Raw genomic sequence first — 23,657 nt, 5'->3', positions numbered from 1 at the left:
TCGTAGTTTCTCGGAGGCTGAGGGGAAGGTGACCTGTGCTGGCGCTGGGGTGGCAGCATCACACTTAGATCAGATGCAGGGGATGAACTCAGCAAATACGTCGAAGGGCACATGTCCCAAGCGGACATAGTCAGGGATCGCTGCTGTTCAGTGTGTGGTCGTCTGTGAATGTTCGCCGGAGGTTGATAGTCTTGAGCAGTCGGGAAACGGCGCAGCAATATCTAACAATATGCCCTACAAATATGCAGCACCAACTTGCCCCTCAAGTGGTTATTCTGAGATGGCCTACAATGCCACACCTGTAACACAAAGGCGGAGGGCGCGAGCGATCAGGATAAGGGTTTTGGGTGACAGAGTCGTGACGTTGGTTGCAGCCAGGCTCTCGCAGACAAACCACGTCTCGAAGGTAGGTGGGCCTCCTTCCTGTCGGCCGGTCAGCATAACGTTTGGCAGAGTCGCTCTGATCATCCATATGCAAAGCGCCGCTAGGTTGGATCCACGGAGTGGACAGGGTGGCGACATCTGCTTGCGGTGCACAACTGCGCCGCAAATGTTCTTCATGGCAGGCAGTATCCTTGGATCCGGACAATTCCTTGCATGCAATCTCTCGTATCATGTCAGCCATAGAAAGTGGAGAACAGTCTTCAACGCTGGCTACAGAAGTGACATTGGGCAGTCTTCCGAATTTAGGGGTGATCAGACACAGCTTCAGAGCTTCAAATGTTCTACAAAGGTTTCTAACATCGGCGGTGGTGCTCAGGCTCTCTTTGCTAATCGGGAAGTTATAAACGTCTTCCGCAATTCCTTTTAGGAGGTGGCCGATTTTGTCTTCCTCAAGCATACTGGGATTCCCTAGCTTGCATAGCTTTAAGATAGGTTCGATGTATGCAGTGCAAGTTTTTCCTGCTACTTGCACTCAGTGAAGCAATGTCTGCTCTGCACGCTTCTTTGCAGCTTTGTCCCCAAAATTTTTCTTGATCTCTCTTGTAAAGGTAGCCCATGTACTTTGGTGAAACCTCATGATTCTCGAACCAGTCAAAAGCAGTGGCGGCAAGGAAGAACACCTCATTTGCCGGTTTAGTAGCAGCGTTCCAGCGATTATATTTGCTTACTCTTTCGTAATGCTTCAGCCACTCGACTACATCCTCCTCAGGTTTTCCAAAGAATGTCCAGTGCTCTCAATAATGTGGCCAGTTGTTCGCCGTGGATGGTGATGGTTGCTCGGCACTGCTGTCTTCGGTCATGTCTGATGGCACTGGCGGCAAACCACCGAATCTGCGGCTCCTTTCCATTTGGTTGCAGTGAGGAAAGTGGCCAACTGGCGTGGCGTGAGGGCCGTTTTTAGGATTCCGAATCTGCAACTGAAGAAAAGGTGGTTGCCATATAAAGCACAACTCTCCGTTTTCGAAGTGTTCTGTTGGAGTGGTCTATGCTATTCCCTTAGCGTGTGGAAAACTTAATGTTGGCCAAACTGGCTGATGCGTCAACGAGCATTTAGGAGAATTTTATCTGATTTAAAAGACAAGTACGCACATAAGATTGTGCACATAATCAAATGCAACGAATTTGAGGTGCGGTTGAATGAGATGAAGGTTCCTGGAAAGAGTAAGGATAAAATGGCACGTATTAGTTTGGAGGCATTTTACATTAAGAAGTTTAGCAGCAGGTGTGTCAGCACCCGTTCATTATCTCTTCTTGCCTCCAAATTTAAGTTTTAGATGCTGCTATCCACTAACCATTTTTTGGGGGGGCTGCTTCCTTGCCACTGCACTCCTGATGGTCGTTTTTTTTTTTTTTTGCCTCTAATTACACCCTTCTTTCCCTTGAAACTTCACCTTATATAAGCTACCTCATGGTTTCAATAAAATTTAGTTATGAGTAGCACCTGTGTCTCATGGTCTTTCTTGTGGTGTGCATGGCTTGACGCAATTTTTTCTCCAATTCAAGTATGCACCAACTAGCCCAAGAAGCAATGTTAATGCATAGTCTTTGACATAATAGTTTTATACTATGAAATATGCATCTTTTATTTAATAAAATTCAGTTTGTTCTTGCTGTTCTTGATCCTGGCTGTATGTGCGCAATACCCTTTTATTTATCATGGTTGACTGACTTCTCCAAAACGGCACTCTGGGCATGTGCGCTTGTGGCACGCAGTTCTGCAGAATATCTTGCTGCATATGTTTGGTCCACATTGTCGTGTTATCTGCACTTAGGTAATTAACCACACTTGGGGGCAGAATGTGTATTTTGTGTTGAATTTCACTGTAGCTTCGGATATCATCGGAGGTTACTGCTGTGGCCAATGGAAAAAATTGTCTGTCTCAGGAAGTGAACACAGGCCCTTGCAATGTCATATTACCTGTTATATGACACATAACTGATGATACCATATTTACTCGCATAATTGACCCACTTGCATAATGAACCCACCCCTTACTTTTGCTGCAGAGAACTGACTGACAAAAAGCCTTCAACATTAGCTCGTCCCTCAGTTCTGTGCCGTTGTCGCAGCCCAGTGGGTCAAGATGCTGTGCAGCAATAAGATCACCTCTTACAGCGTAGGTGACTCGCATGGTTAACTTGGCAGGGTGCAGAGACACTGTAAGGAGTGCCCAGTTGTGTATTGTTCAGTATGTTTGCTTTGTCATGTTACAATTGGGCTGGGTGCTGTTCACTGTCACGTAATTGTTGGGATACCAGCAAGCACCTTTTGAACTGAGGGGGGTGCATCACAATTGCAGCTGACTGCATATTTTCAGTGGTAACTGGTGGATGGATGGCCAGAAAATGAGAGATGTCTGTGAAGTTTAGGCTCCTTGAAAAATCTATGAACTTTTTCCCCACATGATGAACCCTTCCCCCAAACTGGTATCAAGTATTCTTGAAAAAAGTGGGCTCCTTGCATGAGTATATACGATACCTCAGGCTTTGCCTTAATTTTTAAAAGTGGCATGCAAAACTAATGTGTGCAGTTGTGAATTTCAGCATGATATTGATGTTTACTGAAATTTTTCTTGCCAAAATTCTGGTGGCAATGATTTTTGTGTAAATAATCTCCGATTGTTTTTTTTGCATTCTGTGAATCTCTAATCACTGTTTGAAAGGACATGCAGCCAAGCCTTGGGCACTTGTTGCACTGCTTGAGAGGCCAGCTGGCATCACTCCTGTTTTTTCTTTGTTCAATGAAAGTGCAGAGTGGCAATCTATCAATACAGGCCAAGTTCAGCCCATCCTGAGTATCCCTGTTACCCCATACCTTGCTTTATTCCTTAATTTATTCTAGTACTGTTTAATTTTTTTCTGCAAATTATTGGAATGCCTTATCAGTATATTTGGTCTTGCAAGGATTATTTTTGGCTATACCACCGTTACCTTTGTTAGTGTTTTTGTTTCCACTTTGGCATTGCAGTTGATTGGGCCTCTGATATATATTGCGACAGGAGCGGGTTCAGTTGAGTTATCGGGTCAAAAACCGGTTAGGCGCAGGTGTTTAATGCAGCTCTAAAGGCGTTGATGGAACTGAGACGACGGAGCTGAAGGAACGAACAAGTCTCTGGGAAGCCGCAGGGGTGCACCAAAGACAAGTTCGGTACCCAACAGCTAAGGTCATAACGAAGAACGGCCAAGAAGTACCATAGGAAGGTGGTTAGCCCAGCAGTCTCGACTATGCCGTTGGCACAGGGATGGTATGCTGTGGTGGGGCAGTGTTTAATGCCGCTGCAGGTGTAGCTGGAAACCCATGCTCAAACCAAGGCTTTGGTAAATGTTTCCACAGTAATGTCCGGAATGGCTACTGCTCTGGGCCAACGAGTGAAGCAGTCGAACATTGTCGGAATGTACCGGTAGCCATGGAGGTCCAACCTAGTCAGTGACAACCAGGTGGCAGGATGGTTGGTTGGTTCACAGGAAGGGAAAGGCGCAGTGTCTGTCACACTTGCTCTGTGGACACCTGAACCGCGCTGTAAGGAAGGGAGGAAGGTGGAAGTGAAAGTGGAAAGAGAGAAAGGGGAGCCGTAGTGGAGGGCTACGGAGTAATTTCGACCACCTGGGGATCTTTAACGTGCGCTGACATCGCACAACACACGGACGCCACTTCGTTTCGCCTCCATCGAAACGCAGCCTCCGAGGTCGGGTTCAAACCCGGGTACTCCGGCACAGTAGTCGGGCGTCTTACCACTGCGCCACCCCGGCGGGGCAGGAAAGACTGGGTCTTTGTATGGCGGATCACTTTAGCAGACTGGCAAGCAAGGCACGAGCGGGCCCACTGGTGAACGTCAGTGTTAATGTTTTGCCAGACGTACCTTTGGGTAATGAGCTGTTGTGGGGCTCTGATTCTGGAATGGCAGATGTGGTCAAGTGAATTGGCACGATAAAAGGCCTCCGGTATGAATGGATGCGGTAGAGCCAACGATATGTCACACCAGAGCAATCCGGGCACAAGCAAATGAGGCACGAGCTGCAAACGGATGGTCACGCAGGGCTTGCAGCTCAGGGTCTTCTAGCTGTGCCAGACAGAGTCCATTGAGGAGAGCATGCTGCCAGGCTAGTTGGTGATCCATTAAGTCAAGAATTTAGCGCAAAAAAAAAGAGCAATGGACAAATAAGGACACATAAGACGATTGACGAGCGCTAACTACCAACTGTTTATTCATGCCAAAGTACAGAGCACATATAAAGAAAAATCAAGCATACGCAGAAGAGGACAGATAAAGAAGCAGTAGTTAATGCAAAAACATGTCCAGAAGGCATATTTCGCTGAGTACATGTGAACAGAAGTATCGCTAACGCAACGATCGAATAGCTTATCTACATGATATGCCTCTAATAGAAGAAGCCTTGTCTTATAATTCCCACTTTTGCCCAGAATCATTGTCTTCTCAAACCCTGCCCTACTCTTGCATGATGCAAAGTGCCGCACGGTGTTGGTGTTTTGGTCTTTAATTTCAACATTTCGAGCATGCTTCCGTAACCGGTCATTGACACAGCGGCCAGTTTGGCCAACACATTATTACGGGGGTAGTTCAGCTTGAGGTTGCAGAGAGTGGAGGCGGGAGACAAGGCTTTCACACAACAGGCCTTTCCTGTAGGTACCAGCCGACACTGCTCGAACATCGTCGTTGTCTTCGATAAACTACCGAGATTCTTCTTTTTCCTTCTTATGCGCATATTAGTGCATGCATCGCCTAACGTAACACTACCCCGCCGGCTGAAAAGCACCATCCCGGTGCGAGGAGGAGTCTAGGAGCTGCCGCATGCTAGTGAGTAGCTGGGGAGGTGGCAATCTCCAAGCTGCTGGAGGTACGCTGTCTCATATGCCGTGGTGCAGTCCAGAATGCACTGCTTAGGTACAGAGGGTCGTCCAAGGGTCTAACAATGACATCCGCCACCTCTTCAGCCACCTCAGGTTGGATAGTGACGAAATCAAGATCCCTCCAAGGTAACATGGCTCAGATGGAAGATGCCTTCCAACTGGGCAAGCCAGATCTGCAGATGCTTGGGCCAGAATGTCAGCAGGCGGAGCTGGATAGCTGCGACGTACCGTGGGTGCAAGGTAGCGTCAGGTAGAAGGTCACTTGAGGGTGGTAGGTTGCTGGGGTCGATAATCTCATAGGCTGGAGTCACCACTGTAGGGAATTTATGGGATTGCAGCGGAGCATAAAAACAAGAGGGCCAGCATGGCAGGCATCTCAGACTGAACAGTCCATGCCGTGCGTGCACACTGAGCACTCGCCGTTCAACTTTATTTTGTTCTTTCGCCAGCTGGGGATGCCGATCTTAGCTCTTTACAGTGTCGCTGTGCGCTACAGTGTTAAAGTCCCCATTGACTGAAAATCTGGCGTTGGCAGCTACTCGCCAGCATTGGCATTGTGAGCAAAAAATGACAAGCATGGCATTTGCAGGCGGTAGCTGGCATGGACTGACTGGACGTAGGGTTTCCTGACGTTACATTTGGCAGGAGCCGGAATCTGCTCTCATATGGGAGGGTGGTCACTCCTCATCAGCCATCACTCCTAGGCCATGCAGGCTTGTTTGTAGGCCTTGGTTAAAAAGGGGCTTTATATGAGGGCTATTGCATCATACCCTTAAAGGCAGGATGGTGCTTCACTTGCACAACAAATCAACTTGTGATGAACTGGCATTTCCTGGCCCGTGAAGCACCTTGTGTTTGTGGCAATGCCTTCCCGATGCCTCACCATGTGATGCCAGGTTGACCCTACTTGGACTTTGCAAGAGGGACCTTTATTCCAGGCCTTGCAGGGTTTGGGTTAGAACCCATGTGGCAACTTGGGCCCTGCCTCTGGCCTTTATCAAGATAAACTGTAGATCTTCTCAGGAAATGAAAAAAAAACTAATTGCTTCCAAGGTGAACCTCATAGTGCCAGGTGGTGTGAGTGAAATGCATAAATGGAAAGCCAAAGGATGAGTGTGCCTTCATTCTTCTCTTTGCAGCACCCGGTCAGTGCCACCGCTGTGCCTCCAGTCGTTTGTGCCCAACCGGCTCCTGCTCAAATATGTACGTGTCAACTTTGCTGGGAAATCATACCTGAATAGCAGCTGTTTCTGGAACTTGCACTTGCTGCCTCAGCAGTCCCACAATTAAAGCCCTCTCTGGCCTTAGTCTGATCTGGAAGGGGCCAGATCAGGCAGAAACAGTGAAAATACTTGCAACGTAGTTTTGCTTGCAGGTATATTCACTGTTTCTGATATTAAGTGTCTTAGCATGCTAAGGAAAATTATCAAGATGCCTTCTTTATCATTAGGGAGAAAAACTCGTCAAAACAGGATGGATAAGGAAGTTTCGGTTGAACAGATTATTTCATCACTCTACTTACTGATGGATTCTAAATCAACTGGCTCATTGTTCCTATGTGTGAATACATTTGTCACAAGAGGTGTTTCTGCATCTAGCTTTGATTGCTTATCAGTTAGCGTTGCTTGTTGGCTGACTGAAGCAGCAGGAAACTCGTCTAGACGTGAGTACTTTGAAGTAGTGATGGCAGCAGCAACGCAGTTTCTGGGCCTAAAAACGATCACAGCAGCTGTGAGATGGGGCACTTTTCTTGCTGTGCACTGAGTCATTTGGCTATGCCCCCACTGCATATGCGTCCATTAGCATAGCAGAGGCTCCTGTGGACTGACCAAAATAACACCTAGGCCAATTGGTTATTTGCCATGTGTGCAGACAAAGTGCTGCACCATGGCATCTGCGTGCATTGGGTATATGTTCATAACACTCATGGCTGTGCATGGCTTAGTGCAGAGTCGGCCTGGCTGTGTGTGTGTGCAGGAGGCGCATGATGGGGAAGTGAATGCCGTGCAGTTTTCTCCATCTGGCCGCATCCTCTGCACGGGCGGTGGAGACCGCAAAGTGAAGATCTGGGAGTTCACCAGGGGTGAGCAGGCTTTTTAATCTCTTGTGATGCACATGGAAGGCACCATCCAAAGCATATCAAGCCACCAGCGTGAAAGAAACTTTAGATGATGGCAGTTCATATACAAAAAGGCCCTAATTTCATTTCCATTCATTTATACTTTCAGCCAGGGCTGTAACAGGAATGGAAAATACAAAACTAATCTTAACAGAAAAATGAGCAATACAGAATAACCATTAGTCAATCAAAAATCATCTCTGATTACGCACGCAAACTGTGCCTCCTAGCGGACGGACGCACAGCCGCTCCAGTTTCAATGCTGAGTCGTGCGTAACTGGACCGTCCTCGGACCATGCGCATGACCAGGGCTCGAGGAGCAACACCTCCTTTACAAGTGCTCACGCTCCCCTGTTTTCTTCTTTTCTCCTCTCTCTACCCAGCAACCGAATCAAGAGGTTCCTCGCTCAAGGGGCTTTCAACGCCCCAAACATAACACAAACAAAACAAAGATGCATCACACAGAAGTCGTTACAAAAGCCATCTTACACAACAGCCCTGGGCTAGTGCCATAGATGAAATTTTCTAAATGGCATAGAAATTCACATAATGATGATGACCGAACAGCATAATCTGCAAGAGTTGCAGTCCTTACATGTTCGCAGAAAATCACTAAACTTAAAACAATTACTTTTTATAGCTGGCAATTACTATAACGATGCCTTGATGTGTCATTAGTTTTGATCTCAAAGTAATCGAATTTATTTATTTTTAGGCGATTATTGATAATGTGGTAAAGAGCTTTTAGTCTTTCATACCTGGTTCTGCTTTCTAGCATGGCTAGTTGCGCTTGTTGGCAGAGGTCTGTTGAAGAATGGCTTGAAAGTTAGTTTTGCAGAACTTGTACAGTCAAACCCGGTCATAACGAACTGCGTAATTCAACGCAATTTGTTCGCTATATAAAGTATTTCGCTATAACCAAACCCATTTATAACGAACTTCAGTACCAAATTCGTTATACATGATGTCCAGACAGCGCAGCGAAAACGCACTAACTAAAGAAAAACCGTGCTGCTCACCATGAATCTACAAAAGAAATTTATTGCAGATAAATGCTCACTTATTTGCAGTAGGCAGTGATCTTCGCCTGAACACTGCATTTAACTCCATCAGCGAGAATCGCACTTTCCACACGCGACATCATTTCCACAAACACCAGTCCGCTTCCCTGTATTCCGGAGCAGTATCGGCGCAGCAGATCGGTAGCAGCGAGGGCTTCGTGCAACGTCGGGCGAGGGCGATCGTCCTCCGGCGGCGGCTCCTCGGTCTCCTCGTTCGCACCAGATGCCAGCATGTCGGCAACAATTTCCGAGTCCAACGGGCTCGCTGTCACGGCTACGTTGTCGTCAACAGTGAGAAAATCCTCCAGGGCAACTTCTTCGGGCACAGCGTCCGGAACATCAGCGAGTTCTTCCCACAGCGTGGCAACATCGCTGTCATCTTGCACAGTGCGCGCTTCACTAGCAGCTTCTGCATCCTCTCGACATAGTCCAGCATGGTGGAAGCAGTTGCGGATTGTGGATTGCGTCACATCTTGCCAGGCACAATTAATCATTTCTATTGCGGCCAGCAAATTATTCTTGAGCTCGTCATTAACCCGCAATTTCACCAACAGCCGCTCAACGACGCGTTTCCTGTAGCCCAGCTTGAAAGCGCGGATGATCCCCTGATCGAGGGGCTGCAAAACCGCTGTTGCGTTCGGTGGCAGGAAACAAAGCTCGATGTTCTTGACCGTGACGCCGCAGTGGTGCGCAGAACAGTTATCGAGGAGGAGGCAAATCTTTCGCCCGCTCGTTGCAAGTTCCTCGTCCCAGCCACGCAGCCACGCTTCGAACAACGTTCTGGTCATCCAGGCCTTAGAATTTGAGTTGTATGTGACTGGGAGTGAAGTGCATCCTCGCAGGCACATAGGAGACTTGAACTTGCCTATGACAAGCGGCCGCAGCTTTGATGAACTGTCCATGTTTGTCGTGAGAAGAACGGTGACTCGGGCCTTATTCAATTTGCCGCCATGGCACTTCTCATTCTTTAGCGCCAAGGTTCTGCTCGGCAGCAGTTGCCAAAACAAGGCAGTCTCGTCGGTGTTAAAAATATTGCACGGTTCGTATCTCTCCGTGACGGCACGTCACACGTCTTGCACCCACTTTTCAGCACTCTCAGCGTCCACTGCTTGGCTTTCACCTGCAACCACCTTCCCGGTGATGGAGTAGCGGTCTTTAAATCGTTGGAGCCAACCACTGCCCGCTGTAAACCCCTCGACGTCCAGGACGAAGGCAAAATCTTTTGCCTTCTGTTGTAGCATGGGGCCAGAGACCGGCAGATTTCGCGCGCGAACGTCCAAGAACCATTGGTACAGCGCTTTCTCTACTTGGTTGTAAGCCGGCTTGCGGTGGCGAAAGCCGTCACCATTTGGTCGTTCCTGTGCATTGCCTCTGATGGCCGACTGGTTTTTCAAAATGGTGCTTAACGTGCTCCGCGGAATCTTGAAATGCGCGGCAACGTCAGACTTTTTTTCGCCGCGGCCAACGCGGCGAATTATCTCCAGCTTGTCGAAAAGCGGTAGGGCACGCCGCTGCTTCGTCGTCATCTTGCAGGATGTAGCGCCGGAATGCAAGCCAGCAGCAACGTAGGCACGTCCGGAATCGTGAGGATAGCAGCAGCACGACTTGCAAACGCGAACAAAGAAAGCTCCGAGGATGCGGGAAAGTTCGCCACTGACGCGTTCGTTGTTCGGAGGCTGCCTTCCCTTCACCCAAACTTGAAACCAGTTCTGGCTGGTGTTGCTTCTTTCTCGAAGCACAATAGCTTCTTTCTCGAAGCGCAATAGGTCCGGAGCTGCTCGAACGTCTTTGATCACATGGTAGGCAGCTGCCGAATAGGAGCGCTGCAAAGAGAGGCTGGCCGATGGCACGGATTTTAAAGGCTACTCACGCTACTCCGGGCGACGGCCGCGCATGCGTACAGGAGGGTCCCTCGTGGAATATGCTGTAGAGAGCCCCTCCTGCTTTTTTACGGAAGCGTGGCATCGGCGCAGAAGCAGCAGAAGCACCCTAGCGGGCGCGTGATGACGTATGAGCTGTGTGAGACCTTGGGGAACGGAGCCGTCGCCAATCCCCCTCCCATCTGACAACGGCATGCGCTAGAAGTATTGCGGCCCGGCAGCGTGGGCTGCCCGGAGAGAACTCGGAGCCGGCACAAAGGGCCGCCCGTTGGCGGGCGTTTGGCGACCGATCGCACGCGCTGAGTTCGCTATATCCGATGTGTAGTTCGTTATAAAAAATACATTTTATATGCATAATGCTAGCGGAAATTCGAGTGTTCGATATAAAACATAATTCGCTCTATCCGAGTTCGTTATATTCGGGTTTGACTGTAGGTGTGCAAGATGCTACATAGCCCTTGAAAGGGATAATGATTCCTTTCAAAAGCTATGCACCATCTTGCTCATCTACAACTTTTGCAAACTCTTTGGGTGAACAAAATATTTGGCAGAATAATATTTTAACATCAGAAACACTCCTGATGCAGTACTCTGTTTGTTTTTTTTTTGTTTTTTTTTTAAAGTAGGATAAAAATATTCTATCACATTAACATGGAGTTTATGGCAAAACACACCTTGCTACAACATACAGGAATAGACAGTGTGGTAAACCCCACTGGCATTACTGCTTTCAAGAGTTTTTGACAGTGTGGTAAACCCCACTGGCATTACTGCTTTCAAGAGTTTTTGATAGCACTACCAGTGACAGCACAGCAGACACAGCAACATCTGCCAATTTCGTTTTTCAAGTGAACTCTGCAATTAATAAAAAATAGACAATTTTCATGGTGCCGTGCTTTGCCTTAATGGTATTCGCCGCACATTACACTGCCTCTTGTAGAGCACTGTAACCTTGCTCTGCTGTTTAACAGTTGTGCACATAAAGTGTTTTCTGGGAGTGTGCTGCCACTGACAATGATTTCTTTTTCCCAGAAGAATCTAACATCCTTCGTGATGCACATGGGATGCTTGCGTTTCTTTTTTTAATGCAAAAGCATTAATAGGAAATTAGTAGGTGCCTGAAGTGTTCATAAATTGTGTCGCCAGACATTGGTCCAATCGTGACATCACCAAGTGATGTCATCCGTCAGTGACCGGATGAAAGTCATGGTATAAAGAAGTATCGAGTAAAACAGCGCTAGGGGAGTACCATATCATCTACAAGTCATGAGTCATTAGTCACGTGACATGAAAGTGCCGAATCAGGTAATTCATGAGTCACGACCATGTGAATCATGAGCCATGAAACAAAAAAAGCGCTGAGTCACATTGCTAGGGGGGTGCATCAGAGGTTTAAAAGTGACGATCGACTAGGAGCCGCCAACATCACGCCAATGCTAATGCTCCCACTGCAGTTTCGGCAGTGAAGCATAGTTTAAAATAACGGGCACTATGCAGACAGATTTCACCAGCGATAAATGGTGTAAATATAGCGAGACTGTAGCGCAAAGCAGACAGGACACACGAGAAGAACGAACAACATATATTTTTGTAAATATTTTTTCTGAATTAAGTTTTTGGGTTAAGGTCCCGAAGCGACACATGGGCTAAGAGGGACTATGTGAGGTTCTTTCACATGCGCTGAAATTGTGCAGCATACAGGGAAGGTCTCACCTCCATCAAAACTTGGTACTGCTAGGTAGCCGAATGTTGAAACAACTGAGCGAGGGCAGCTTTTTTTCTAGCACCACATGCATCTTAAACACAGGAAGTGATTCCACTTTCTTTTTCGGGAGATGCTACAATTTCCAGTAATTGTGAAACTTTGGATAAAATTTGGTACATGCCTGTAAAATGAATAGCTTTTGGCGTTTTATGCTTTAGAGTTAACGAATTGGACTCCTTGAAGTCACTACTGTTTTAGGCATAGGTTTTTGTTTTAATAGCAATAATAAGCAGGACTTGAAAAGCATTGATCATTGCTAAAAGTGTGAATCAAGCGGTGGGCTTTTCTGCAGCAATATACGGCTGTCGCAAAACTGGTCGAATGAAGGTAGCATTTCCTGCAACGGAATTAATTTGAACAATTTTCTGCAGTGACTTTGAATGGCTGATTTGCTTTGTTGTTATGGTTTGCCCAGACCAGGCTCTGCTGAGGGGCACTTTAGGCGGGAGCAACGCCACCATCATGTCTCTCGACATGGACACTGAGGTGAGACACTGGAAGCTGAAAGAGCTCCACAATTTCATGCATTGTGCGGCTGGTTGCTGACAGTGTACTTACTGTTCATGGGTAGCTTTAAAATATGCAGAAATATGTAAAATGGCTGTGGATGGTTTACATTGCATCCTACAGCAGCCGACTGATTTTTCAAATTTGAATAAATCCAACTTTGTTGAAACCCTCTTTTTTGATGACAGTTTCGTTTTGCCCACCTGGTCACATGAGTGGGCATGTGACCAGACGGGGGAAATGTGAGGCAAGGAACCACTAGGATGGTTAGTCAAAATAGGAGTGGCTTCTGCTTCTATGTGCAATACGTTTTTTCAAGTATGCCTACAGTTGTGCTCTTTTATTTTCTGTGTCGTTGATGCTCACCGAGACAACAGTTTTTTGCCTGGGTGGCTACAAGTCTTGAAGCTGTTTGGTACTCCCAAGGATGAGGTAGGAAAACTGCATATTTTGCACTTGGATGGTACATTTGAGGAAAAGAGCGAGACCTTGTTGCTTCTGAAAGTGGTGCCTGCGCAATATACAGCCCTTCCAAATACTTATCCAAGGCAAGCAGCCAGGAAAACATGATGTAAACCTCGCCTTACTGAAATGCTCTGGGGCCATGCACATGTTGACCACTACGCCTTTGACTGTCGCAACCAGGGCAGGATGAAAACATACCAAGTGTTCTCTCAAGAAGCAAACCACGTCAAACTAAACATGTTCTTGGGGCACTGATGTTTCATCTCTTCTGAAGGATGTCGATGGAGTGGGTGCCTAGCCTCCAAAAAAAAAATGCCTGGTATACTAGGCATTGTTTCCCTGCCAGGCATTGTGTCCCTCTGGCATTTTCTGCCCCAAACAAGCTGTCTGTGCTCCCGCACGTGCGGTGATGGAAGGCATGGTTGCCAAATCAGGCTACGTCCCATACACTATTGGAGTCGTTTATTCCATGCCTCTTACTTGTGGAAAAATCCACGTCGGGCAGGCCGCGAAATGTAACAAACAAAGATGACAAAGGTTTGCATCTTGTGTCATACATTCTCGATCGCAGGTTTGCGATTTTCTAATATGCCAATTCTGGGCAGAAGCAGAAATGAATGTGCACTGGAAGCCCATCACATCTTTATGTGTTTCCAGTGCCGAGAAGGCAGAAGACTGCATTAGCGATACTTCCACTTCACTTTACACAGATAAGTTTTTGTGCTTGTGGCATTGAATGTCTTGCATTGAATTCAATGCAATAAAAAGTTGTACTAACAACAAATGCTGACTGACAACTTTATTTCGTGAAGAAAACCAAGGCATATATACGTGATCTCCGCTACTATCTAACCACAAAAAAAATTAGAAGAAAGCAGCACGCAAATGAACAAAATAAAGAAAGAAGAAAAAAAGAAACCAGCGCTCGAATTCGTGAAATAAAGTTGTCAGTCTGCGTTAGCGTGCGTCCTGCCTTCCCTACGTCCGTGTGTTGTTAGCGCAGCTTTTTATTGCATTGAACTATGAACCAACCAGCCCGACAAGTTTTACTATTGCATTGAATGAGTTGTCGATTTTTGCTTGTTCTGCTCTGCTTGTGCAGGGGTGGCCGAGGGCGTATATATGCGTTATCATGAAGAGTAATGCAGTTGTTAGTTTGCGCCTGTCCATTTGTTTGCCTCTTCTTTGTGGACTGTCTTTCATTTGCGCTTCAATTTACCTTAGGATCCACCTGTTGCCGGCAGAAGAGCAGGGAAGAGGCCCATACAGGTCGATTCCAACATGTGCAAATGGCCGAAGGGGACGCGGCAGAGGCTGCAGGGGAGCTGAAGGGCGTGGTGGGTTCTTGCGACGCTGACAGTTGATACAGAGCGGAGGTACTGGCGAACAAACGATACATGCCCTGCCAGCAGTAGTGATGACGTAGGCGAGTAAATGTTTTCAGGAATCCAGCATGGGCGCACTGTGGATCAGCATGATAGCTCGCGCAAATTACTGACCGGAGATATTGGGGAATAACAAGCAGCCATTTTCGGCCATCAGGGAGGTAGTTTATGCGATAAAGGAGGTTGTCATGCGGTAGAGGCTGCAGGGGAGCTGAAGGGCGTGGTGGGTTCTTGCGACGCTGACAGTTGATACAGAGCGGACGTACTGGCGAACAAAACGATACATGCCCTGCCAGCAGTAGCGATGACGTAGGCGAGTAAATGTTTTCAGGAATCCAGCATGGGCGCACTGTGGATCAGCATGATAGCTCGCGCAAATTACTGACCAGAGATATTGGGGAATAACAAGCAGCCATTTTCGGCCATCAGGGAGGTAGTTTATGCGATAAAGGAGGTTGTCATGCGGTAGAGGCTGCAGGGGAGCTGAAGGGTGTGGTGGGTTCTTGCGACGCTGACAGTTGATACAGAGCGGACGTACTGGCGAACAAAACGATACATGCCCTGCCAGCAGTAGCGATGACGTAGGCGAGTAAATGTTTTCAGGAATCCAGCATGGGTGCACTGTGGATCATCGTGATAGCTTGCGCAAATGACTGATAGGAGATGTCGGGGAATAACGAGCAGCCATTTTCGGCCATCGGGGAGGTAGTTTCTGCGGTAAAGGAGGTTGTCATAGATTGTAAAAAGATGAGCTTGACGTCGGAGAGCTCGAGAAGGGAGGCACTGTGATTGGTTGGCCAGAACATTCATGAGTGAAACAGTCCGTGGATCTTTTGCGCTGCTCACATGCCATATCCATGGTTTCAAGGGAGAAGAAAGTATCACCAGCGTCGAGCACCAAATTGACACTTCAAGTTTAGCTGCAAGCCTGCGCCGCTCAGACATCGAAGAACACTCTCGAGGCAAAGAAGATGAGATGGAAAGTCCGTGGAGAAGATGACACCATCATCTAGGTAGCAGAGGCATATCTGCCACTTCAGCCCACAGAGGATGTGGTCCATCATGCGCTCAGATGTGGCTGGAGCGTTGCACAAACCAAAAGGCATGACATTAGTAAATTCATATTGCTGCTGTCACTCGGTGCTCTGGACCTGCTCTCCTGTGCCTGCTAGATCAACCCCCTATTAAAAACCAAACTTCTGGTTACGGGCCTAAACGGCTACGTGACGCTGGCGGAGGTGAGGCCTTGAACTCCATGTCTCGGGGCTCTCACAGCCACTCATCTAGTCCTAACCGGCTTCCGCTCGTGTCTACACCTGTTCATCGCTGCAGCCGTCGCCTCTGGGGTCTGGCGCCGGAATTCGCTCCTCTACCTGAACCGACGCCAGCTGACAAGCAGTTCGAGACTTCTGCAATGGCCCAGGCAAGTCAACATCAGTTGCTGCTTCAGCAGCCTCGTACGCCCCCCAGTTTCCATGGCGGTACTGGGGAAGATGTCGACGACTGGATCGACCAGTTCAAGCGAGTGGCGCAATTCAATCAGTGGAGCTCGGCTTAGAAGCTGCACAATGTATATTTCGCACATGAGGACTGTGCTAAAACATGGTATGAGAATAGGGAGGCCAGTCTTCAAAACTGGGATTCCTTTCGCCAGCCACGACCGCCGTGATCGCGCATGCTGCCTCCTAGAAGCTCGTGTGCAACTACCTAACGAAAGCATGGCCATGTTCGCCGAGGACATGACCCGTCTTTGCCGACGGGCTGATCCCGACATGACAGAATCAGCGAAGTTGCGCCACCTGATGCAGGGCTTGAAAGAACCCCTCTTCGCTGGTCTGGTTCGCAGTCCACCTCAAACCGTCGCGGACTTCATCAGTGAAGCTACCCTCATTGAGCGAGCCCTGCAGCCACGATACTACCGGCACATGGAGTCTGCCTGTGGTCAGCCCATCAGCAGTGTGGCCACATTGAATGGGTCCACTGAAGATCACTCTCTGCGTGAGCTGATCCTCGAGGTAGTACGCAAGGAGCTCCTCAAGTTCAATCTTGGATCGCCTAACCCGACTGCCGCGGCTGTCACCAAAGCCGTGCGTGAAGAAATTTGTCAAACATTTTCACCGCCTGAGTCACTATCGGAGCCACGTTCTGTGAACTACGCAGCGGCTCTTCGTCGGCCTGCAGTGCCTCCTGCGCAACAGCTTCGTTTCGAAGCACAGCCGCCGCCCATTCTGCAGCCACCATTCTACCAACCTTCCTACCAGCCGCCATCCTAGCAGAGCCTCGTCATGCAGCAGTCCGTTCCTCAGCCGCTATTCTACCAGCCGCCATCCCAGCAGAGCCCCGTCATGCAGAAACCGGTTCGGAAGGCAGACGTCTGGCGCACTCCTCGCCAACGGCCGCTGTGCTACCACTGCGGAGAACCCGGCCACTTGTACCGTCGTTGTCCATACCGTGAACTCGGTCTTCGGGGTTTTGCTCGTGATTCCCCGCGTCCCCGGTTCGGCGAACGCCCTCCAGAAATTGAAGAATACCTAGCAACCCGTGCAACCTCTTCGAGCGACAGTACACAGTCTTCTCCCGTGCGCTGCTCGTCACCCGGCCGCCGTGAGTTTAATGATGTGCTGAGGCGCCGGTCGCCAAGCCCACGCCGGGGAAACTGAAGGCGGCGATTTCAGGGGGGCTGGTTGCTGACGAACGGAATCGATGTCCCGAAGACCCTCCCGTGACGACTCAGCCCGATGCTGTGACTATGATGCCTCTGCCGCCGCATGAACCCGAAACTCCCAATCAACCTCAAGTCGATCATGTTGTTAGCGCCGACCTTTCCGTTCTCGCCGACAGACACCCAGTAGCCGCTTTGGCTTTGTTAGACACCGGAGCAGACTTCTCAATAATAAGCAAGAATTTCGCAGATCGGCTCTCTAAGGTGAAAACTGAATGGCTGGGGCCGCAAATTCTTACTGCTGGCAGTCACCTTATGACGCTGATCGGACGATGCACTGCCAGAGTAACCATCGCCGATTCAGCCTTTGTAGCCGTTTTTGTTATTCTGCCTCACTGCTGCAAGGACCTCATACTCGGCATGGTCTTTTTACGTGAGCATGGGGCCATTATTAATGTTCTTCGCCGTACTGTCACGTTTTCGACGCCTGCAACGATGACCGCTGACTACGAACGATGCCACGCACCTTTACGCATCGTTGACGCGGATGTATCCATGGCGCCACGTTCGTCTGCTCTCGTCACAGTCAGGTGCGACGACCAGTCCTGTGCTGCCGGTGTTGCCGAACAGAACACAGAGCTTCTGTTACATCATGGAGTCTGTGTTGCACGCGGTATAGTTCATCTTCTGGAACGAACGGCAACGCATCGCTAAAGGCACCACGGTAGCCTACTTTGAAGGTGTCGCAGCAGCAGCCCACGACTGCTTTGTTCTTGAGACCAACACGTCTGCCAGCCAAACGCCCAACTTCGACCCTGATGTGAATCCCGCTCTATCACCGGCAGAGAAGGACAGGCTCATCGGGCCACTCTTTCAGTTTCAAGACTGCTTCTCACCCGCCTCCGCGGTTAAACAGACGCCCCTGACCAAGCACCACATAATAACCGACGACCGCACCCGACCAGTCCGACAGAACCCCTACCGAGTGTCACCGCGGGTACGCGAAGTCATTGCCCCACAGGTAGACGAGATGTTAAATGATGGTGTCATACAGCCATTGAGGAGTCCCTGGGCTTCCCCTGTTGTCCTTGTTAAGAAAAAAGACGGAAGTTTAAGGTTCTGTGTGGATTACCTTAAGCTCAATCAGGCCACGGAAAAAGACGTCTACCCGCTGCCACGCATTGATGACTCATTAGACCGGTTGCGCCACGCACGCTACTTTTCATCGCTTGATCTTAAGAGCAGTTACTGGCAGATCGAAGTCGATGAACATGATCGTGAGAAGACAGCGTTTGTCACGCCCGATGGACTTTATGAATTCAAAGTCCTACCTTTCGGATTGTGCTCCTCTCCAGCGACATTTCAGCGATAAATAGACGCAGTTCTATCTGGTCTTAAATGGCAGATGTGTCTAGTCTACCTGGACGATGTTGTTGTGTTTTTGCCAATGTTCGAGGAACACCTCCAACGTCTCTCCGCTGTGCTACGGGCCAACTGATCTGCTGGCCTCACGTTAAAGCCCAAAAAGTGTCACTTTGGCTATGAAGAGCTCCTGTTCTTGGGCCACGTCGTCAGCCATCGAGGAGTTCGTCCCGATCCCGCTAAAACAACAGTCGTCACCAAATTCCCTACTCCGTGTAACAAGAAGGCGGTTCGTCGTTTCTTGGGCCTCTGCGCCTATTACCGCAGGTTTATTGAAAACTTTTTGCGCATTGCCGCTTCGTTGACACATCTCACCCGGGATGATGTCACCTTCACCTGGACGGACGAACAGCAAAAGGCATTCGACAAGTTACGGCACCGCTTGCAGACAACACCTGTGCTTGCCCATTTCGATGCAAATGCCGAGACTCTGGTCCACACAGATGCCAGTACCGTGGGTCTAGACGCTGTACTCATCCAGTGGCAAGACTGTGCCGACCGAGTTATCGCATACGCCAGCCGGACTTTGTCCCGTGCCGAATTGAACTATTCCACAACCCGTGGCGTTCGATGAGAAGAAGCTGAAGTCGGCTGCTGCCACTCAGTGCTCTGTACCTGCTTTCCTATGCCTGCTAGATCAACCCCCTATTAAAAACCAACCTTCTGGTTACGGGCCTAAACGGCTACGTGACAGCATAGACCATCTAGCGTTATAAATGCGGTTTTCTGGCGGTCAGCTTCAGCCATTGGCACCTGCGAAGGTCTAGCGAAAAAAAGTATTCAGCTCCCTGCAAAGGGTCAAAGACATCGTCGATGCGTGGGACAGGATAAACGGCCCTTCGAGTAATCTTGTTGAGCCAACTGTAGTCGATGCAGAACTGAATGGAGGCGTTATTTTTTTTTTTTAATAGCATGATGGGTGAAGCCTATGGGCTGTGAGAAGGCTGGATCACTGCTCGCTCGAGCATGTCACTCACTTGGTCATCGATGACGTGGCATTCAGCGGCTGAGACTCTGTAGGGGCGCTGGCGCAGTGGTGCGTGGAGGCTGGTGTCGATATGATGCTGAACTGCTGTTGCATGTCCCAACAAAGTTTGGTGAGAGTCGAAGGAGGCGCTGAATCGTTGAAGCCAGGCGACAAGCTGGTCACACTGGGTAGGCAGCAAAGGTGCGTCGACAGAGCCATCAAAAATGTCAGATGGGGTCTAGTCAGTGACTCCAGTGGGAGTAGTGAGGGCGGTAATGTGATGCACTATAAGGTCTGCAATAACACCAGAGGCGCCGTCGTGATCAATGATATTGTTATGTAGTGACAAGCAAAGAGACGGCACAACATGGTGACAGGATGAACGATGATTTAATGGCTGGCCTAGCGCGAGGGCTTTTCTCGCACCAGGGCCGATCTTCTTCACAACACTTTCCAGGGCCACCGAGCGATCGTTCCGATCGGTTCATTGAAGTTGGCGGTGACGCGACGCTGAGAATGTTCAAGAAGAAATAGAAGAGAATGATGTGCTTGGCACCACAATGATGATTGGGTGCTCTGCCTCCCCTGGAGCTCCTCAGCCATCCGCCACCAAAGCATTCATGAGACCGATGATTCAAGGTCGCATCGTGCGTCTGGGCGGGGCGGGGCGGGGGTTCCGTGTTCTGGTCTTTCGGTTCTTCAGGTCCATAGGGTCTGATCTGGTCTCTGGTCAGTTCGTGTGTGCGCCTTGCCTTCAGATCCAGCCTAGGGGCTGGGCGGCGGTAGTTGCGACTGTCGGGTCTGGGCAGGAAGGGCTGGGGCGAAGCTGCACAGCAATATCCCAGGGCTCTTAGTCGATGGTCCCGGCTTACAGATGGCGTCGATGCTCCAAGGCGAGGATGACGTACGCCGCATTTCCAACCAAAATGTTACGTGGTGACAAGCAAAGACACGGCACAACATGGTGACAGGATGAACGATGATTTAATGTCTGGCCTAGCGCGAGGGCTCCTCTCGCGCCACTGCTGATCTTCTTTGCAACAATATCTAGTGCCAAGCAATTCTCCTCATAGTAAAGTCATTGGAAAAGGCATACAGACGTACAGAGCACTACGTAAAATTCCGAGCAAGCGCCCCCCCCCCCCCTCTAGCAAGTCGAATCACTGGCAAAGTAGGGGGGGGCGCTATCCCGGAACGGCACCGAAATTCAAGATGGCGGCGACATTTCCCCGCCAGAAAAAAAAAAAAACGCAGTGCACATGGATTGAAAATTTTATTTACCTTTAGGAATGTGAACTACATTGATACTGAGTGAAAGATTTATGATAACTATATCAATCACTTTGGAAACCATCAAAAGACTCCTCCGAGTCAGTCGCAAAGAAAAGTTCACAGCACTCGGCTTGAAGCCCACCCCGGTCTTCTGGCACCACGACTCCAACATCTGCCAGTCCGCCATGCAGGTCGCCGTCCTCCGAGCCATCGAGTGCATTAGAGATGCCGCATCCCTTGAAGGAGCGTGCCACAGTCTCCTCGGGTACAGCAGCCCACGCCTGGGCCACAAAATCAAGCACATGCTGGCGCGACGGCTTCTTCAGGTTTCCTTTGGGCGTCCGCTCTTCTTCATGCATATATTCTTCCCACAAACGCCGTAGGGTGGACTTGAACGGCTTGTTCCAGTACACGTCAGCTGGCTGCAGGATGCTCGTGCACCCCGCAGGCACATAGAGCACGTCGGTATCGCGCTCCTCAAAAGCATTCTTCGCAGCTTGCGTTTTGTGGATGGGCGCCTGGTCCAGTACCAGCAAACGCCGCACGTCATCGACGTTTGGTCCCCAGATTCTTGATAGCCACTCCTGCAGCTTTTCAGATGTCATCCAGCCATTCTTTGTGGCGGTGAGACGAACATTTCCTACGAGTGAAAGAAGAAGCGAAAAAAAAAAAGTCGGCGCTTTGATAGAACGAACTTTACGACATCGTGATTCCTCGCCCCACTGAAGAAAAAAAATCATTCTCACCTGGTATGCGAAGGCTCGCGAAGGCCCTGGCTGGAATTTTCCCGGTTGGCTCCTTGAAAATAACGAAGGCCGGGAGCTTGTGGCCGGTGGCGCATGCGGCTAGGCAAACCGTGAAGCCGCGTCGGGCACATCCAGTGTTTCCTATCCGTATGGTGCTTTCGCCGACCACGTTGTTCGTCCTGTTCGCTGGGTTATCTATTCGGACCATCGTCTGGTCCATATTGGCTATGTTGTACAATGTGTAGTCGTTGCGCCGTCGCAGGGAGTTTGCGGCAGATCGAAAGGCACTAGCTGCCTCCGCAAACTCTTCGGGCGTCTTCTGACTTTCGTTCGTAGAACGGCGCATTGATACGCCGAACCGCTGCTTCCATCGACTTACGTAATGGCTGGAAGCAACGAAGTTTTCCAACTGCATGTTTTTGGCTATTCACAGCCTCTTCAGAAAGAAGCCGGTTACTAACAGCACGTCCTGCCGCTCTTTCCCCCTCGAAGAACAAGAAGAGCGCATCGTCCACGTACTTGCTGAAAACTGGCGCGCCGTTACTCAACTTTCTTCGGAGTTTTGCTCTCCCATAGTTTTGTTGAAGCAACTTCTCGAAATCTTTGTCCCATTCTCGTACCCGTTTGCGGTCGAGCTTGAAATGCCGAGACGTTTGGTGCACGTTTCTTCCGTTTTCCCGATGCCATCGCACAACCTCAACTTTCTTCGCCACTGTGTACGAATGCATCGGCATCGCGAACTTCTCTAAGCAAAAACAAGTCGACAAATGGCGCGTGCGAACGAGCATATGCGGGCATGCATGCGGGTGGATTGAAAAGCAGGATTGGATTGGATTGTTGGACGGGATGTGGTAGACCAGTGTTGCTTGGGCGCGATGCGTGACAAGGGCGGCGGGTGGGAGGGGGCGCTTTCCCGAACGGCGCGGAAATTTGAAGTTGACAGTGAAATTAGGGGGGGAGCTTGCATGGGTGGGGGCGCTTGTTCGGAATTTTACGGTCATACCACCAGGAATAATGAGCACGGCATGCAAGAGCAGCACATATTGGCGATGCGCACAACGGATGGACAGTGTATACATTACAGTGATGGCATACATGTCACAAGCACAAAAACAGAACAGCAAGCAGGGATGTCATCGGCAGAGAAGATGGGCGCTGCTGGAGCAGGGCTTGTGTCTACGAGAGTGTCACAAAGCAGCAACAAATCAATGTGAGCACGTGCGCAGTCGATGATGGCATGATGCTTGGACAGAAAGTCCTATCTGAGGAAGATTTTATGAGGAGAGAGCGAGAATGATTAATTCAATAATGTAGGAGAGACCTTGTATAATGAGCCATGCGATGCACGCAGCAACTGGTCGAATCTTTTCGGCGTTCGCGGTTCGCAATGAAATGTCAGGGATCAGCGTCGTCACTTTCCTAAGTTTGCGGCACAGGTTGCAACTAATCACGGACACCGCAGCACCAGTGTCAACAAGCGCATCAACAGCAACACCTTCGATAAATCTTTACAGGGCTTGACACAGTTACTGAGGGCGCAGTTCTTGCCTTCAGAACTGCGGCATCTAGTTTTCCAGCTGAAGGGGTGGTGATAGGCGGATCTAGGAGAGCGGGACCGACGACGGGGAGATGGCGAACGGTGGGTATTTGCATTGGAACGTGTCGGAGAGTGATGCAAAGGCAGACGACCAGACTCTGGGTCTGAAAAAGGTATGTCGTATGCTGGAGCGCACCCGTAGTCATAAAAACGGGATCCACGTGCACGGCACTGCTGTGCCATTTGGCCAGCTACACCGCACACGTAGCATATAGGGCAGTTACCTTGTGTGCGTCGCGGATTCGGATTGCGGGGACCGGTGCAAGGCCAAGCAGGCTGTGTAGATGTCACTAGAGGGGCGGCCGGCAATTGAAGATGTGGTTTGGGGTGCATACGTTGACGGGACAGGTGAAAGTGGTGGGCGACTTGCGATTTCGGCTACGTCAGCGGAGCGGCGACCATAGGGGGTGGGTTGGTACTTGGCAGAATCTCGGCAACCTGCTTCTGGATGACACGCTGTAGAGGAGGTGACAGAGATGAAGAGTCGGGCCGGCA

At 49.6% G+C, this 23,657-nt stretch overlaps 1 protein-coding gene across 3 annotated transcripts in view; it reads left to right on the top strand.

Annotated features, from left to right (window-relative positions):
• The window catches only part of LOC146201375 (autophagy-related protein 16-1-like), a 204,753-nt gene that overhangs the window by 89,097 nt on the left and 91,999 nt on the right, over window positions 1-23,657 (top strand). For all 3 annotated transcript variants that reach the window (XM_084595800.1, XM_084595803.1, XM_084595801.1), the window contains 3 exons: window positions 6,454-6,517; window positions 7,292-7,397; window positions 12,555-12,625. In XM_084595800.1, coding sequence (XP_084451926.1) covers window positions 6,454-6,517; window positions 7,292-7,397; window positions 12,555-12,625 — 241 coding nt within the window. The remainder of the gene's footprint in view (window positions 1-6,453; window positions 6,518-7,291; window positions 7,398-12,554; window positions 12,626-23,657) is intronic.

The sequence above is a fragment of the Amblyomma maculatum genome, chromosome 2, assembly GCF_055883805.1.
Source record: "Amblyomma maculatum isolate TAMU_Amacu chromosome 2, ASM5588380v1, whole genome shotgun sequence".
Classification (NCBI taxonomy): Eukaryota; Metazoa; Arthropoda; class Arachnida; order Ixodida; family Ixodidae; genus Amblyomma; species Amblyomma maculatum.
The sequence above is the reverse complement of the archived record's forward strand: the minus strand, read 5'-3'. Positions and strand labels throughout refer to the sequence as shown.